The sequence below is a fragment of the Erythrolamprus reginae genome, chromosome 2 (assembly GCF_031021105.1).
Source record: "Erythrolamprus reginae isolate rEryReg1 chromosome 2, rEryReg1.hap1, whole genome shotgun sequence".
NCBI lineage: Eukaryota > Metazoa > Chordata > Lepidosauria > Squamata > Dipsadidae > Erythrolamprus > Erythrolamprus reginae.
This window is the reverse complement of record NC_091951.1, coordinates 294,994,571-295,014,458: the sequence shown is the minus strand read 5'-3', so window position 1 is coordinate 295,014,458 and position 19,888 is coordinate 294,994,571. Positions and strand designations below refer to the sequence as shown.

The 19,888-nt window shown below is 39.0% G+C and overlaps 1 protein-coding gene across 2 annotated transcripts in view; it reads left to right on the top strand.

The window, feature by feature from the left end:
* LVRN (laeverin) overlaps positions 1–19,888 on the top strand; it is a 52,076-nt gene that overhangs the window by 29,644 nt on the left and 2,544 nt on the right. For both annotated transcript variants that reach the window (XM_070742881.1, XM_070742880.1), the window contains exons 12-18: positions 745–884; positions 5,425–5,480; positions 9,854–10,007; positions 10,782–10,876; positions 16,700–16,807; positions 18,241–18,411; positions 19,433–19,573. In XM_070742881.1, the coding sequence (XP_070598982.1) occupies positions 745–884; positions 5,425–5,480; positions 9,854–10,007; positions 10,782–10,876; positions 16,700–16,807; positions 18,241–18,411; positions 19,433–19,573 (865 nt within the window). The remainder of the gene's footprint in view (positions 1–744; positions 885–5,424; positions 5,481–9,853; positions 10,008–10,781; positions 10,877–16,699; positions 16,808–18,240; positions 18,412–19,432; positions 19,574–19,888) is intronic.

The window sequence follows — 19,888 nt, the reverse complement described above, 5'->3', positions numbered from 1 at the left end:
TTTCTAATCCGGTTATAAACACACTTTAACCCTGGTATTCCCCTTGGGTCTAAAAGGACCCTAAATGAAGTTTGAGACCCTGTAAACAAATAAGCATTATTTTTTTCACTTCAATTTTCATTTCATTGTGTTCAGAAATGTTCAAATTAGTATACTAGTGAAAAAAGTATTAAAAAAGACCATTCCAGTAGCTAGAACCAACCTTTTTATACTCCGTGTCTAAAAGGATCCGGAAAGTAACAAGAGTATAGTAAATGGGAGGAGAATACCAGGATTAAGAGAGTAAAACGTAATTTAGGGCAGATATAGTGAATCTCTGTCCTTTGGTGTTGGTACAACCAAGGAACTGGGACAGTGCTGCCCTTTTCTTACCAAAAGCCAATTCTACCATCTTTGGCTAAGGAAAAATGAAAAATAGATGCTGTAATCAGCAATCCATTTATTACACTTTTACATCTTTCAAAAGATGGAAAGTGAATTTCAGTACTCCAAATAGATCCAAATATTTTAGTGTGATATGTATGATTATGAAAAAAATTGTATCAATTACTTTCATCTATGTTATGGTTTTGAGAACTATACATTACATGTGTGGGCAATGCTATAGGCTGCACTTGGTTTATTTGCTTCTTTTTCTTATATTAGATATGATGCAACATGTTATCATGGAACATATGTAGGTTTTCAGAAGGGCAGTATTTTTAAAAAATGTGCTAAGTTTTTTTTCCTTTCATGTGCTTACAGAAATATTTTCTGAAATGAAAACATCAGATTCAATACAAGATTTGATTGTTTTAAATCTGAATATGAGTGCTTACTATAGAATCAACTATGATCAAAATTATTGGAGAACATTGGCTAAAGTGCTTGAAGATGATCCAAAGGTATGATAGTTTTTAATTATGGATGTATCGATGATTATTATAAGAATGATTATGTTATTTTGCAGTACAGCATTTTCTCAAGGCACATTGGATCATGAAATCACTGGAAATTGGAAAGCTCTGCTATTGAGAAGCAACATGAGGATCTCCTAAAAGACCAGCTGGAGAGTGTACAGCACCATGCCCCAGAAGGGGTGTGACCACAACTATCCTTGTGGTGTAACCAGAACAATCTAGAAGTGAACACACTCAAAACTGTAGAAATGGTGGTAGACTTTAGGAAAAACCATTCCACCCTTCCACCTCTCACAATACTAGATAACACAGTATCAACAGTAGAGACCTTCAAATTCCTAGGTTCTATCATATCTCAAGACCTAAAATGGTCACCTAACATCAAAAACATCATCAAAAAGGCACAACAAAGAATGTTCTTTCTGTGCCAGCTCAGGAAGTTCAAACTGCCCAAGGAGCTGCTGATACAGTTCTACAGAGGAATCATTGAGTATGTCATCTGCACCTCTTTAACTGTGTAATTTGGTGCTGCAACCCAACAGGACCAACAAAGACCTCAGAGGATAATCAGAACTGCAGAAAAAACAATTGCTGCCAACCTGCTTTCCATTGAGGACCTGTATACTGCACGAGTCAAAAAGAGGGCGGGGAAAATATTTACTGACCCCTCGCATCCTGGACATAAACTGTTTCAACTCCTACCCTCAAAAGGTCGCTGCAGAGCACTGCACACCAGGACAACTAGACACAAGAACAGTTTTCCCCCCGAACGCCATCACTCTACTAAACCAATAATTCCCTCAACACTGTCAGACTTTTTACTAAATCTGCACTTCTATTCTACTAGTTTTTCTCATCATTCCTATCATCCTTTTCCTCCCACTTAGGACTGTATGACTGTAACTTGTTGCTTGTATCCTAAGATTTTTATTGATATTGATTGTTTCTTCATTGTTTATTTGACCCCTATGACAATAATTAAGTGTTGTACCACATAATTCTTGACAAATGTATCTTTTTCTTTTATGTACGCTGAGAGCATATGCGTCAAGACATATTCCTTTTGTGTCCAATCACACTTGGCCAATAAAATTCTATTCTATTCTATTCACCCCTAAGACTGAATCCCAAAAGCTCAGAAAGGGGTGAGAAAGATCCCAAAGATAGAGACGAGAAAACAAAGGGCTCTCTGAGTGAAATGTCTATAATCTCCCATCAAAGGTTGAGTGTAATGATGCACTCCTAGAAATCACCTTAGACCCCGGAGTAGCAAGGAGCCAGCAACAAAACTATTCAGAATTCAAAAGTTTCTGTCTTGATTGAAGGCTACTTTCAAAAGCAAAATGAATTTCTCCAGCCCTTCTCTCAAAATTTTACTTCAGTTGCAAGATTGCCAGATATCTCTGCTCAAAAGGAGAACAATTAACATTTATAGCCCTTCAAGAAAGCAATAAACTTCCAGGTGCCAGCAATCTTCTTAAACATTAAGCCTTTTCTAACAAAAAATTGGAAATCTTCACATATCCAGCAGGCAAGATGCATTGACTACTCAGCATTTGCCTTTGAATAACAAAAGGAGCTGCCTAGTAAAGAGGAAAAAAGGTGGGGGTCACAAATTCTACATCTAAAAGACAAAGGTTCAACTTAATGATCCTCTCAAAGCAACAAGTATTTCATCCTGTTTCAACATGTAACCAAACCCCATGAGGAAGTAAAAGTCAATTACTTCAAAAAACCCTCTGATCCTATTTCACTGCTTTACTTCATCACCATTGATTAATGATAATTCTTAAGATCTTAAAGAATTACTAGTAATGCTTAATTAACCATCCAGCTGACTAACTATCATAGTTTATAGTTAAACAATCGGTCTAGTTTGAGTAATTATTGTCTAGCTAAATAATAGATTATAGTTAAACAATAACCTAGTTTGACACTGATTTTTCATCTAGTTAAATATAGTTAATATATAGTTAATAATAATAGCTAATAGTTAATAGCAGGTAATAATTAAGTAATAGCCTAGACAGATCTACTTGGATTTATATAAGGAATTAGAACTATTATTTTTTTTTGCAATTGACTAGAATGACATTGTTTATTGATATACTGTTAACAGGTCAATTACTGTGATTAATGCAACATTGACTAATTGGTTCTGAGCCCATCAACAAAATTGGTTGTAAATTTATTATCACTTAGACAAGACTTCTATGAAGCGAGGCTCTTGGTTCTAAGCTATTACAGTCAAACTATCATTGAACATGCCAATGCCCACAAGCAAAAGATCTGGAAAACAGCAAAAACCCAAACAATTCCAGCACATGCTTTAAATATAGTGCTGCCTTTAACAAACAAGATGTGTCCAAGAAATGCCAAATCTGCAAGAAATCCAGCCTGCCTAAAAATAACTAAGCAGATAGCCAACTTTCTCCAAGAAAATTCTTCATTTTGCTATATATGTCCATACTACTTACTGAAACCGGATAACCACATTGCTATGTCTGACAAGATCCATACCTTGGAAACAACCATAAAAACCCAACAAGCATCCATCGATAATATTGAAATAAAATTACAAGACCTATACCTGAATGCCACACTCCACTTCCTGCTTTGTTACAGAGCCCCAGACTACAACATCACACATGCAAACAAATTAACCTCACTGCTAATGTGGGCAGCCTTCTGTCTGTACTCCCTTATCTTTCTCAGAGACCTCAACCTACCCCATATTAACTGGACTCTAAACAAATGCATGACTGATCCCATCCATACAACCCTTTACAACGCTGTTACCAACCTGGGACTTGACCAACTAGTAACAACAATACTAGACTCAACAACTGCCTAGACCTCATATTTTGCAACAGCAAAGATGCAATTTATGGACTACAAATAAAAGAACCATTTTCCAACAGTGACTACAACATGATTAACTTCAATTTACACTATTGCAAAAATCGCCTTAATAATGGGACACCCAAGTACAACTTTAAAAAAGCCAACTATGATTTCATAGATGCTGATCTCCCAGCTCTTGACTCGCGAACTCTATTCTCTGGCTGTAATGCTGCTGATGATCTCTATAACACATTCTTACTCAAAATCAAAAGAACTATCAGACTACACATACCTCTAATAACCACCACCACCACAACAACAACCCCCACCCCTTATCTCAATAAAGAAACTACACCACCACCACCACCCAAAAATCCCTCTGTCAGAAAAACAAAAAGGCTATGTAGTCAATTTCAAAAACTGCTACAAAAATATATGCCACCAAATAAAGACAGAATGCTTCAACTATCTTAGCAAACAAAAGGAAAAGCTCCTATGCACCAAATGTATCTATCTATCTATCTATCTATCTATCTATCTATCTATCTATCTATCTATCTATCTATCTATTTGTATGGCGTCCCTCTCCGAAGACTCTGAGCGGCTCACAACAATAAAAGAGTACAGATTCAATTGATTAAAACAATTTTAAAACCCTTAATACAAAAAGCAATCATACATCTCACATAAACCAGACATAAAACAGAAACGGCCCAGGGGAATCAATTTCCCTATGCCTGACGACAGAGGTGGGTTTTAAGGAGTTTACGAAAGGTAAGGAGGCAAGGAGCTTACGAAAGGCAATTCAATCGTGCTTTCTAAACTTTGTAAATAACAAACCCAAGTACTCTGTTGGTTAATTCTGGTCATAGAGAGAGCCATATTCCTAAATTCTGATCATAGAGAGAGCCATAGTCTTAAAGTAGATGACCCTATAATTCTTGGAATGTCGGGGAATTTTAGGAGTCAAAGAGCACAAGCATTTGCAAGGTTTAAGGTACCCATTTTACTCTTTGTCTCCATTCCTACAAAAAAATGACAACTTTTGGTGTGTATTCAATCCATATTCTAAAAGGCAATAAAATATAATCTCTTCCAAAACGTCTTAAGTGAAAGGAAAGTTCAGAAGGATGTAGTCTTAATAAAGATCACTGAATATAATTTTGGTATTGAGGATATGAATGAAACTAGTACTGTATATTGTTTTATATAACCATGGATTTGGTTTCCTACATGTCTATGGGAGGAAGGGAACATAAATGAATCAGAAAAAACCTACACATTTACTGATGGGTTCATTACACACATTTTAATTACTGTATATTGTTCCAGAAGGCATGTCAAGGTCTCAGCAGTCTGACACGTTTATCTTACAGGAATGAGGAAATGGGTAGCCTATATTTTTTGTGCATGTATGTAATTTAGAGACTCCATCAATTGGTAAAGTTTAAGAGATATTTGTGAATCACTAGAAATATTAAAATTTCAAATTGGAACCTGTTGAATAATTTTTTAAAATTCACATTGAATTGCAGATCAATATTGTTTATAGGAAATCTTTTTAGGAAACTGAAGAAGTATTGCAGATATTTTATACTTTATATTTTATACTTTATAAAGACTTGAAGATAAGTTTTAAATTGAGTTTTAAATAAACTGTAATATATGGATATCTTTGCAGCTTATTCCTTCTGTCAGCAGATTACAGTTAATGGCAGATGCCTGTCATTTGTCTTGGTAAGTTATACACTGTAGCTGTTTTTTTCTACATTTATAATTGAGTTCTGAATTCATTCTGCATCTGATTTCCTTTTTAAAAATCTGATAATTTTTTTCTCTACACTTTCTTCTTGCACCATCTTCGAGTTTCAAGTGCAGGTAGCACAATATGCCACATTCCTTGGATCATTTGATCAACTGGATTAATCAACAAGAGTTGAGGAAATAAATAGGTATGGGTTTTAAATTATGGACCTTTAATACATATTGCAGTGTCCATAACACTTCTGAGATACCTTTCCTAACCTTGGTGACTACAGAACACAACACTATAAAGGCCTCCAGAGGTCTCCAACCTTGGCAACTTTAAGAGTTTTGGGAGTTGAAATCTACAAGTCTTAAAGTTGCCAAGGTTAGAGACTCCTGTCTTAATCCAACCTCTATCCCTTAATTTAGTCCCTGAATCAGTGTGAATCCACAAACAGAAGGGTGCCTGGTAATGTGAACTGAGTTTTGTAGTCATATGCAATTTTTTCCTTAACAATTTACTTAGGAAATTGCACCTGTGCACAGGAAAGTTGGATATTCTTTGGATGCTGGGCAACTCCTACAGAAACTTCTGAAAACAACTCAAGTGCGACCTAATGTCTAGGGCTACTTATACAGCATTTATCCATAAAATAAAAACATTTTTGTACAAATATTATGAAGGCATAGGAGAAAGGAAAAAGAAGTGTCTAATAAGGTTGCTGGGAACAAGGAAAGTTTATTATTATCCTTTTACCCACTTTTCTGCTACATAGTACATTTTTTCACTATAAAAGCCTGTAGTTTAAAATAGGTTACAAATAGGGCAAAAGGAGAGGGTTCCTTCTGTTCCCTGGGCAGTAGAAAGAATGACAAAGAGCAGAGGGCTAGCCAGTTATCTTCACCTTTACATTGAATGGCCTCTTGCCTGATCACACCTAATATACATTCCAGGTTGTTTATTTTAGGAACAGAGCCCTCATAATTCAGTCACTTTACTGTTCATTCTGTGTGGAGTTGATTCTGTGTAATGGAGTAAGTTTTTATATCAGATGTAAATCTCATTTTGGACTCCCTACTAAAAGTATTTAAGACTGCAGCCTTGGCCACGTACATGCGTCACCTGCCAATCATTCTTACTAGCATTTTTGAATTTGCATTCCAAATGTGTACTTTCTATCCTGCCTCTATCCTGTTTCTTGTCCCTGCCCTTTTTCTGCTCCAGCTTGACCTCAGACCACCTGCCTTCTCTGGCCTCAGTCTGCTTCCTGATCTAACTCTGGACTTGTCTTCACTATTCATAAGCTTTTGAACTGTGAGTACATCTTGAATTCTGCCAGTGTTTTCTTCTATCAGGCTACTGACTCAGAAGCAAATTAAAGATGAAGTTAAGAGATATTTCCAGATGGACAACAACGGAAATAATAAAATTCCTGTTGTAAGCCGCCCAGTCTTTTGGGAGTTGGGCAGCATATAAATTAAACAAACAAAAAAACAAAAATAGTTTGTGTTCTTTTCCTATCTTTTCCTCTCTAATGGCTTTTATGCAGAGTGTTTACACATGGGAAAGGTTGTGATAGATAATGATACCTGGACATCTCTAAATTCTGTGAGTGGGACAGGGAAACTGCCTAATACATTTCATCTCTAGTATCACTATGGTTCTGAAGGAAACTTTAACTATTTCGGATGCAATGCATATATGAAGTGCTGCTCTGTACAGTGTTCCCTCGATTTTCATGGGGGATGCGTTCTGAGACTACCCGCGTAAGTCTAATTTCCGTGAAGTAGAGGTGCAGAAGTAAATACACCATTTTTGGTTATGAACAGTATCACAAGCCATCCCTTAACACTTTAAACCCCTAAATTACCATTTCCCATTCCCTTAACAACCATTTACTCACCATTATTACTGGTACTCACCATTGAATAAGACACTTAGTGATCCTGATATTTATAAACATAATTATTTATTAACAATATGACATCATCAGGCAGGAAAAAAGGTGGTATAGAAAAAAACCGCAAAGTATTTTTTAATTTAAAAAACCATGGTATAGGCTATTCGCAAAGTTCAGACCCATGAAAATTGAGGGAACACTGTATATCATTCTGATGTTGGCTACAATCAAGTAAATTGGGAAGGTGCTTTGCAGAATTTCTTACATGATTTTAATTTAAAAAGGTTATTGTATCAATAGTAAGGTTATAAACTACAAGCAATTGGTTTGTTTTTGCAATTGCTATATTTTTCATTTGTGCTTTTGTTTTCTTTGTTCCCAGTACTGTTGCTTTACCCCCAGGTCTTCATCAAAATATTTGTATATATCTTAGTGTTTGCAGATCAACAAGCTGATTCATCCTGAAATTTTTCTAATGTTGGAAGCACTGAAAAAATATGTAGAATGGGTCAAGATCAATTCCAAAGGTTGTCAGACCCCTTAGTTTTACAGCTGCCCTCCTTTTAAAAGGCAGTTCTCTGATATAGATTTTGATGGCTTTTAAAGTCATGTCCCAGTGAAATCATATTGCCTAAAAGGAATATTCATTTCTGCTTCTTTCAGTTAACATGGTATTGTAGTTGGCTCAAGGCCAGCTCCTCTGGCCACTGATTTTGACTCAGAGGAGCCAGGTCCCTCAGATCAAAAAAGACCTGTCTAGCTTAATGAGGAGTCAGATAGTGAAGGGGAAGGAGAAGGGGATGTGAAAGGTGCCGGAGAGGCAGAGAGGACAGCAGAGCCTGTAGAATCTCCATTCAGGGCCTCCTCTGCATCAGACAAGGAAGGGATGATGGATGATCCCATCCTAAATGTTAGGGTGCATAGAATGCTGGGACACCAGGAGCAGCTGCGCAGATGCAGAAAGAGATTCTAAATCACAGCTGTCAGTAATCAAGGATGCCGCAGCAGGGTTAAAAAGGGAAGGGCTGTGGAAGGTGGTGTGTGAATTTATAATTCAGATTTGAAAGAGACATTGACGCTTTGTGGTTTTGTTACACCTTTGAAATTCTGAAACTCAAGCTAAGTGAGTAATTGTAAGCCAGAGAGACTTTTGTTGCCGGCTTGAGTCGTTAACCCTGAAACTTGGACTCATAAACTAGCTTTCCTCTTGCAGTCGCTGAGGCTGGCAGCCCATTTTGTACATAAAGAAACCTTTTTCCTTTTTCAAGTTTCTCTCTCTGTGTGTGTTTGTATAATTGTCTCGTTTTGGGGGGGGGCAGTCAGCCAGGCAGAACACATGGCATGAAAAAGTTACCTTTGTATATGTTTGCATATTTTAAAGCATTTTTCCCTCAAATGCTATTTCTTTGGTTAATCATAATATCATTGAAGCTAATTATAAATGCACTCTTTTTCAAGATTTAAAAACTCTGCTAAGCTATGGTAGGACTGACAATCTCTGCTAATTATTAAAATTTCATATGTATGTATGTATGTATGTATGTATGTATGTATGTATCACATGTTTTTGCTGAATTTGAAAATTAAGGGAGACTAGGATAGATCTATTTCAGCCTTATTTTGGCCTCATCAGCTAGCCATACCCTCACTGGGACTTGAACCTGCAACCTTTGCCTTGTAAGGCAGAGAATTAACCTCTAGGCTACAGTATCCAATCCCTTCAGCTCTGTACCAGGGAAGGGTTACATGTTATTTGTAATACACACACACATACACACACATATATATACATTTATGTGTGTGTGTGTGTGTGTGTTAGCCCTTGCAAACAGCTTTTTAAAATGTCCCTGCTCATTAATAAAAAGTTCTTGTGTATATATGTATGGATTATGTTTTGCAAACTTTATAGGCCCATGCAGGAGTGGGCTACCCCCGGTATGCCTGGGATTGCCGTTCTGGTAATGAAAACGGTGATGCGTACGTATAGCACGCCCCTGCTGCACACCCCTGCACACCTCTGCATGAGATTTTGTTTCTGCACATGCCACTTGCCAAAATATCACACAAGGATGCTTGCACATGCAGGATTTTGGCAATTTTTGGACTTTTTTTGCTTTTGCACATGTGCAGAAGCAAAGAAATTGGTAAAAATCGCAGAAATCTTGCGTGTGCAAGTATCCTCACATGAATTTTCATTGATTTTTGTGCAGAAGCAAAATTTAATGCGGGGTGCATGCGCCCGCTCTGCCTGCCCGCGTGCCCGCACTGGCCTCCGGGTCCGATCTGGTAGGGAAAGGTAAGTGTGGCCCTTTACTGGGTCCATGTAATACTTGTCCATGATTAATATATCTAGAAAGGTTGTCTATAGGATTTTAACTATGCTATTCATCTAAAAGAATATTAATGAGATTTATAAGAAAGTATTTCAGAACCACACAATTAAATATGACTTGTTTTAAATAGGTCCAATTACACTGGATATGAAACTCCACTGTATTTAACTAAGTACCTTGAAAAAGAAGATGATTCCTCAGTGTGGGCAATGGCATTGTGTGCAATGGGATTTTTCAAAAGGGATTTTCTTCTGAGAGATGTTGAATTATTTCCAGTTTTAAAGGTAACTGAAATGGATGCTGAAATTTATTCATTCTAAATATTTTCAACATCCTAAGGATAGAAAGAAACTAAGTAACGATCTGTTTTGTTCTGGAGCATTTTGCAAAATGTTACAAACTAACATTCAGATTTTGATAAAAATTATACACTCATAAATGTGTGTGTTTTCTTTTTAAAAAATGACTCTGTAGTCCCTTAGCTGGGGTGACTGAATGTAGCTGAGAATTTCCTGGTTGGATACCCTTCCTGATGCCTATGTGGAGATTGCAGCAGATGTTTTTTCTTTGTATCCTAAGAAACATCTGTCACTCCCTAGGATTGAACTCTCAACCTTCTGAGTGGGAGATGAGCATCTTCACCACTAGGCCACTCCTCCCAACACTTATATATTCTCCTAAATTAAAGTACAGGGAAATGGAGGCACATTTGGAGAATATATTGGAGGTGGTGACCCTTTGAGAGCTGTATACAACAAAATTTCATTTTCAATGTATGCCAGTTAGCGTACATTCAAAGTGACAATAAAGCTATTCTATTCTATTCTATTCTATTCTATTTTATAGATTATTTTTCTTTGAGACAAATAGAATATGAAAGTGTCTTTATAATAGGAAATATTAAACCTATAGTTAAGGAATAAGTTTAATAGGACTGACTGTAATTGGTCAAAAATGTGTTTCTTTCCATATTTTGAGCATTTTGGTTTGCTACTGCTCAAGGATCAGTGTGTTTTCCCAATTATAAAATAATTATGTCTTTTTTCTTTTCCTTAAAGCGATATTTATTACCACGAATAACACCAATATATCATAACTATGCAAATATTCTTCGTGAGAGCCCTGAAACATTGGATATGAACCCGTTCACCAAGTAAGGTCTTAAATATGATTAAAATATCCAAGAACCTGTTGTTAAATACAAAGTAACAATGAGTTTCACTGCTATCAGTGAAATTCCTTTGCAATTAATATGTTCAAATAAATATAATTTATATACTTCATACAACCAGTAAGCATTTTCTCTGTAATATATACAATCCATCCTTTTATTTTTTTTAGAAAACAGCAACATAGTGTTTTCATAAAATTGTCTTCAAACATGTTTTTAGTTCATGGAAAATCTTGCTTAGATCAGGGATTAGCATTCCTTTTATTTATTTATATTTTAGTGCTTTTAAAATAATAATAAAAAAAGAAAAGGAATAAATAATTATAATGTGTTGTGAGTTGTCCACAACCAGCTCAGTTAATCACAGATTCTGAGAAGGATGAACCCGGTCCATCTTGGTACCCTAGCCAGTGTTTTTGACAGCTGAGTCAGAGAGTGAGAGTGAGGGAGAATTGGAACCACCAGAAACTGTAGAAACCTCAATTATGGTAATGTCTGACTCAAAGGAGAAGGGGGACATTGAGGACCAGGAGCCCCTATTAGATGCCAAGGTAAGAAGGTCATGAAGCAGACAGGAATATCTTTATGGAAAAGTTCTAGAAGGTGAATCTCTATGGAAGAAAGTCTAGACACTGAATATCTCTAGGACAGTGTTTCCCAACCTTTTTTGAGCCGCGGCACATTATTCATATTTTCAAAATCCTGGGGAACACTGAACGGGGGGGCGGGGGGGCCGCGCGGGGGGGGGGGGGGCTAAAGAAAAGTTTGGACAAAAAAAATCTCTTCCTCCATTTCACTCTATTTCTCCCTCCCTCTTTCTCTCTTCCTTCCTTCCTTTCTTTCTCTCTCTCCATCCCTCTTTCTTTCTCTCTTTTTTGCTCTTTCTCTCTCCCTCCTTCCCTCCCTCTATGTCTTTCTCTCTCCCTTACTCTCTCTGCCTCTCTTGCTATCTCTTTCATTCTCTCTCTTTCTATCTCTCTTGCTATGTCTTTCTCTCTCTCTCTCTCTCTCTTTCTCTCTCTCTCTGTCTCTCTCTCTGTCTCTCTTTCTATCTCTTTCTCTCTCTCTCTTTCTCTGTCTCTCTTGCTATCTCTTTCTTTCTCTCTCTCTGTCTCTTTCTCTCTCTTTCTCTATCCCTTTCTCTCTCTTTCTCTGTCTCTCTGTCTCTCTTGCTATCTCTTTCTCTCTCTCTTGCTATCTCTTTCTTTTTCTCTCTCTTTCTTGCTATGTCTCTCTCTCTCTCTCTGTCTGCCTCCCTCTTTCCTTTCTATCTCTCCCTCCCTCTTTCCTTTCTATCCCTCCCTCTTTCCTCCCTCCCTCTTTCCTTTCTATCTCTTTTCTTTCTATCTCTCCCTCCCTCTTTCCTTTTTATCTTTCTCTCCGTCCCTCAGCGGCGGCAAAGAAGAAGGAAGGCACGCTGCAGAGGGCACCGAGGACAAGAGCGCTCGCTCGCTCCCTCGCCCTCTGACTTCCCTCCCTCACTGCTGAAGGGACGAGCGTGAGGGTTTTTTTGCTTTTTTTTTCCTTCCCCCACCTCACGGGAAAGAGAGAGAGAGAAAGAGCAGCGAACTGCGGGATGCGGCAAAGGACTCCTTGCCAACCCAAAAAGGGGTGGGGGTGGCAAAGGCAAAGTCAGGGAGGCGGGGAAGGGAAGAGCGGGAGACCCCCAGACAGAACGGCTGAGGGGAAGGAAAGACAGAAGGAGGGAGGGATTGAGAAGCGAAGCCAGGGAGGGCTGAGAGAAAAGGGGAGCGGCGCGCGCGAGAGAGGGGGGGCGGGCATTACTGAAACGGACGGAGAAAGCCCTCTCTCGCAGCCCCCTGGCTGGGAGCGCTTTCGCTGCGAGAGAGGGCTTTCTCCGTTCGTTTCAGTAATGCCCGCCCCCCCTCTCGTGCGTGCGCCGCTCCCCTTTTCTCTCAGCCCTCCCTGACTTCGCTTCTCAATCCCTCCCTCCTTCTGTCTTTCCTTCCCCTCAGCCGTTCTGTCTGGGGGTCTCCCGCTCTTCCCTTCCCCGCCCCGTCCCTCTCGCAGCCCCCTGGCTGGGAGCGCTTTTGTCCCGAGGAGCTGAAGCCGCAGCCGCCGCGAGAGAAGTCGCGCCCCAAGGCAGGGGGCGGCAGAGGAGGAGAGGGGGCAGATCGGGCGGGGAGCGTCACGGCACACCTGACCATGTCTCGCGGCACACCAGTGTGCCGCGGCACACCGGTTGGGAAACGCTGCTCTAGGAAACAGTTGGCCACACACAGACAGTATATAAGCATAGTTCCCTCTAAGCTGAGCAGTGAGCAATCACTCACTTAAAAATCATCATCAACTCAGAGTTTTCCAAACCTGCCCAGAAGCCGAGAGGGAGAGAGTGAGAGGGAAGGAGAGAGAGAGGAAGAGAGAGAAACGGATAGAAAAAAGAGAGGAAGGAAAAGAAAAAGAAAAAGAATGGGAGTAAGGAAGAGAGAAAGAAAATCAAAATCTAGTTTGAAACTAGCTCAACTATTTAAGTGGCATTTTGATATTGATAGAGTTGCCCTATTATGAGCTCACTGTTATAGACACACAGCACAGTATTTTATTTTGAAATTCTCTGAGGCAAAACAGGGTGGGTTTTTTGTTTGTTTGTTTATTTATTTATTTATTTATTTATTTATTTATTATTTCTGTGCCGCCCAGTCCCAAAGGGACTGCCGCTCAGACACTATACTTTTCCGCCCACCCCCCCAAAAAATTAGAGGGAACACTGTATATAAGTGAGGATTTATGGGTAAAGAGGCATGGAGAATCAACATTTGTAATGGTAAACGTCCTAGATCCAGGGTTCCAGAAATCCTTTGCTGGCAAACCTCTGTTATCCCTTTAAGTTCATCGTGCAGTGATGCAGCTGTCTGAGGAAAACATGAAGATTCGTGAGTGTGTGGTTAAAGGACATTAGAACACAGAGGAATGTCTAAATTGGATTTGGCTCTAGGCCACAGCTGCTCCTTATCTATTAGACAATTTGACTGGGAACGCTGCCAACATGGACTAAAAGCCTGACCTTGTTTTGTACAGATAATTTTAAAAATATAGATGTGTTTGGTTTGAATTTTCTGCAAGTGGGTGCTCCTTCATTCCGATCTGATTAGTCCCAAGCAGAACATAATGCAGATACATACATTCTCAAAAAAGAAAAAGTGCATAAAAATATTTTTTATTAATAATGAAAGAAAAAAATACAACAGAAAATAACCTGAAGTATAATATGTCATTATAACAGTTACAATTCTATATACCTTTTTAATGTAGGCATTATTCAAGTACATGTATATTTATTTCTAAAACATTAGTATAAACTATTGTTTGTTTAAATGCTCTTGTCTAAATGAGTTCCAGATTCCATTATACAAATAAAGTTCTCCATACAAAATCTACATCTATAGGTAATCCACTCAGAGATGGCAAGTGTAAGAAGGGCTTCAATCCACTGAGTAAATGGGGTTATACGTTTATCATCAAATGCTGCAATATTAGTCCTTTAATCATAGTAAGCCACAGAGAATCCACTTACATTATATAGTTGTCCAATTTCACATAATATGTATGTAATTGAAGAGAATATTATCTTTTGAAAAATATAACTTTTGTCACAGTCATATTTATATAATCCACTACTTTCTCCCCAAATTTAGTAAGTGTAGAACATTGTAAAAACATGTATTTTAAAAAAGCATTGTCCATATATTTCCAACAAACCCTGTCTATCCAAATATAATGGGGTTAATAGTTTTTGGATGGACAGAGGCTCTGAAACTTTAAAAAAAAAAATCAGAATTGTACATATTGATAGAATCAGTAATTTGTAGACTCCCCTCCAGGTTCTTGGTCTCCCCCCCCCCCATTTTTTTAATTTTGCAGGGTTAGAGGTATCCTTGTTTTTTTAACCAAACATATTTTTTCCTTGTGTGGAAATGGCAGGAAATTATATATGCCAGTAATGGTTGCAAAGAGGTTCAGGCAGAGCAAAGAGCATTTAGGCCTCAGGCCACCCACTGTTTATATCTTACAGCTGTGTATATATGTGTGTTGACTGTGTGTAATAGTCTACTATGATGTTGCAGGGATTGAATCTTTTTAGTCTCTTTCCTTATTAAGTGCTCTTTAAGTCCTTGTTTGTATAGATGTACAGTTAGTTATGTAAATAAACAGTGTATATCATTATATTTGTTTGATTCAATTTTCATGTTACCTGAGTCCACTGCAAATGGAGTCTGGGTGGCTTACAATAAAGTAAGCAATAAAAACACACTACAAAACAAAACAGAACTAATCATACCAGAAAGTGAAATGTTTTATTTATTTTGTTAAAATGATAAAAAAGAAAAAACACAAGATAAAACACTTATTTACTTTTTTTTAAAAGAACTTTTTCTGTATTTTTCCTTTCCTTTGACAATGTCTCTATTTTTGTCATAACAAAAATTCATTAAAGTTAATGAAGGAGAAAAAAAATGTATAAGGTTCATCTTCATGATGAAAAGCTGAAATATTAACTCATCAAATTTTCCAAATTATTTATTCAGTCAAGATCAGAGGAGATTAGGGATGGGCAGCAGCCGGAACAGTCAGAAACACTATTCCGGCAGCGGCAACAGAGGGCGTAGGCCTGCTTCATTGCCACTGGGCATGCACCCGCCATGCACATGCAGCCGGTGCGATTCCAGTAAAAATTACCGGGTTTTTTGCTTCTGCGTATGCGCGGAAGGAAAGAAACTGGCAGTTTTTGCTGCCAGAAAGAAATTTTGCTGCACATGCACAGCAGCTGAATCTCACTGCCGCACCTAAACCGGCAGCTGGGGCTGGCAGCAAAAGTGGCCTCCTCCACTTCCGGCCGCGTGGCCTGCTCTTTGATCTTCTGGGTCGCAGAAGAGATACCTGCAGCTCCAGATAACTGGAGGGCACAGAACAGGCCACCCAGCCTGCTCCCTTTGCCATGGCCCCTGCAGGAGGTGACCTGGGTAAGCAGAGATGAGGGGCATGGCTAGGTGAGCAGCAGGGGAGCGAGGGTGAGTGGCGCGGCATTGCAAGCGGCAAAAGGAGCAAGGACGAGCGGCGTGGTCTGGCATAGCTGTGGGGGCTGGCAGTGAGGCCTAGTGGGCCCGCGGGGACTGGCAGTGGGGCTTGGTGGGCCTGCAGGGGCTGGTGGCGGGGCCTGGTATGTCTGCGGCAGTTGGTGCTGCAGCCGCAGAGGCTGGCAGTGGGGCCTGGCAGGGCCACGGGGGCTGGCGGAGGGGAATGGCATGGCTGCAGGGGCTGGTGGAGGGGCCACGGGGGCTGGCGGAGGGTCCTGGTGGGGCCAAGGGGGCTGGCATCATGACCTGGCAGGGCAGCATGGCCTGGTGGGATGGCACTGCATAGTGGGGCTGTGGGTGGTAGCGGGGCCGCAGACGTATAGGGCCGGCATCCCCTGCTGGCAGATCTTACCGTGTTTTGCCAGTTGTGAGTGATTGGCAGTTCTTCTCTCCAATTTCCGGGGGGGGGGGGGTTGCTTGCATGCACGGAAGCAAAAACCCCAGAAATTGCACATACCAGTGATTTCACACAAGATTTGGCTTCTGCGCATGCGCAGAAGCTGAATCATGCGCCGGAAACAGGCATGCGCATGTGTGCGCTCCTGGCGCGTTCCGGTAGGGCTGAGATTGGTAGCCCACATCTGGAGTAGATGGACTACAAATATAACGTTGCAAACAAGCCCAGGGTGCTAGAAATATGCATTAAATAGTATTGATTATTTGATGTAATGCACTGTATTTAATATATTTCTTTTCTTTTTCTTTCGAGATCTGGTATTGAGAAAATTCTTAGAACAGCATGCTGGTTGGGGCTTCGTGACTGTTTAGACTTGGCTTCTGAATTCTTCAACAAGTGGATGAAGAATTCCAAACATGAGTAAAGACAATTTATTCCCTCATCCTCATTATAAAATGTGTTCCTTTTCCATAAAACATGTTCTAAAACTGTGTAAATACTAGACCAGTAATGGCAAACCTATGGCACGGAAGGTGGGGGAGGGTGTTTTCGCCCTCCCCAGGCATTGAATTATGGTTGTGGGCAGTCAGGCATGCATGGTAGTGTACCCACATGCTCTTTCAGCACCCGAGGAAAAAAAGGTTTGCCATCACTATACTAGACAATTATGGTAAAAATAAGCACAAACTGTACAGAGAAAGGGAAAAAACAGCATTGGGACAGAAGAGAAGTAATAAATCCTGAATAAAATCCTAATAAATCATATGGACAGAAGCTGAAAAACAACACTGCATGCTTTTAGGGATTCTATCATTTTCACCACACCAAGACAGAAAATGCAACTTATAATGCATATCCATATAAATTTATTTTGTGCAAGAAGGGTCTAATTGGGTATGGCACAGAGGTGGGTTCCTACTGGTGTGATGCAGTGTAGCAGTCCAATAGTGACCTGCCAATTGCGCAATATCCACGTAACAACTGCCTTTGCAGGTCCATCATAGCACCATTTTTACTAATTTTCAGCTTTTTTTTTTTGCTTCTGAGCATGTGTGGAAGTAAAATCACCTGAGGGGATGCAATTTCAGCAATTGTTTGCTTCTGCGCATGTGATGCATGCTCAGTGCACCATCACAATGCATGTGCAGCACACTGCTATGGAGGTAAGAGGAACCTGCCCCTGGTATGGCAGATGACTACTATTGGAATAACTGAAAATACAGTACTGTATATATATAGAGGTACCTCTACCTAAGAACGCCTCTACTTAAGAACTTTTCTAGATAAGAACCGGGTGTTCAAGGGTTTTTTGCCTCTTCTTAAGAACCATTATCTACTTAAGGACCCGAGCCCGGAAAAATTTCCCAGGAAATTTGAGAGTGGCATGAAGGCCCAGCCAGTTTCCTGCCATTCCCTCTAGGTTTCTCTCTCTGGCGGAGTGTATGGGAGGCAGCCTCATGCCGGGTATATGGGAGGCGCGTACTCCTCCTCGCCGCCTCAGAATCCCACTTTTTTTTAAGCCTTAAAGTTTTGGATATTTTTTATTCCCCTCATCTCACCTTCTTCCTTCAGCAGCGACTGTCCTCCTACTCTTCTTCCTCCTCCTCCTCCCACCCAAATTCTGAACTTTTATTTCTATCCTAATGGGTTTGCATGCATTCTTTGCTTTTACATTGATTCCTATGGGAAAAAATTCTTCTACTTACAAACTTTTCTACTTAAGAACCTGGCCACGGAGTGAATTAAATTCTTAAGTAGGGGTACCACTGTATTTGAAAACATTAGGACTGTATTAATCACAATTATTAGTTTCATTTCTTTATATTAACAGGTTGTTTTATTCATAATTACAGAGTTCCCGTTTGTTTTAGCTCAACTGTTTGTTGCTATGGCATTTGGATGGGAAATGAGGAAGAATGGGAATTTTTATTTACACTTTTTAAAAAGAAGGGGATTGAAGATGTATACAAAGAAAATATATTCTCTGCCTTGAGTTGCACTCGCATTCCAGGGTTACTTCAAAGGTGATTTAATTAATGTTTTTACTGACTGAAAAAATAATTCATGATTTCACAAGTCAAAGTTCATTCACTGCTTGCTAAATATAGACTTGGTGATTCCTTAAGTTCAAGATTGTATAATTATTTATATTTTTTAACAAAAAAATTGTAAAGTAAATATTTGTTTAATAGTTGAATGGTGTTAACATTTCTTTTGTCTCAAAAAATATAAAACCACAAAAAATGCTGCATGTTAAGGCTGAAGTTCCATTTTTCAAATTTCTTTGTTCATTTCTCTGATAGTAACATCAGTTTTATGAATAAAATTACATTATACATACCTAGAAATTCTCACTTTGGCACATTATTCAAGAATGTATTTTCAGATGATTAAATTGGCAAAACCAAAACATTTTTAAAATTATGTCGCCATGATAAACGTAACAAATATAACAAACATGAATACATTCATATTGTTATCTGCATCCTCCTGTCCATTTATTTTATTGTCTTTTTTTACAGAAAAATTAATCTTACTATTTGACTGAAAATAGAAATCTGACTATAGCAGTATTTTTCAACCTTGGGAGCTTTAAGGATACTGGAAATTGTAGTCCATACATTTTAAAATTGTTAAGATTGAGCATAATTTTAAAAGTTTTAAAATAAGGATCCTTGTCTATTTCCTTCGTTGTCTGTTGTTGTTTTTTAGAAGAAACTATCTACAGCGTTGTTCCATAATTGTAGGTGGCAGTAGCGGTTCATATGGTTTTAAAGGGAAAACATTTTAGTTACTTTGTGAAGGTATCAAAGCTTTGGTGGGTCTTGCTCTCAGTTGTTCAAGACATAATACAAGCTTTCTCTTAAGTTTCCAAATGTAACATTACGAAATGCATCTATAATTCCTATAACAATGGTAATTTTTAGATTTCCCCCATTCTTTCCATTATTTTTAACTGTTCCCAATTATAATTGTATGTTTAGTAGCATTTTAGAAATGATTTTTTTTCTTACAAATGTTTATTGTGAATCAACCTCTGTGCAGATACCTGCATTATGTCTACAATGATGAGACCAATCCACCAGAAATTACAGGCAAAGCAATTCAAAATGTGGTCGAGAATGAGATTGGATATTGGGCAGCATGGACATTTATATCAGAAAAGTGGTCAAATCTGTCCATGAGGTAATGACAATCAAGTTCCATGTCTTTGAGGTTGGGGGAGAACATTTGTCCTGAAATTTTATTATGCATGATGGAATTATGATATTTCATCATGCATGATCAACAAAATTATACATCAGCATTTAGCAACAAAAAAACCCTGTTCCTGGATTCATTCATTCAGTCAGTCAGTCAGTCACTCAAGCAAATTTAAAGAGCTACAATACAGTAAGGCAGCAACACTCTGGTATGAACCAGTGGTGGGTTACTCCTGGTTCGGCCCAGTTCTATGAACCAGTAGAGCTGGCGGCAAAAGGTTCCGCCCACCCAGGACGC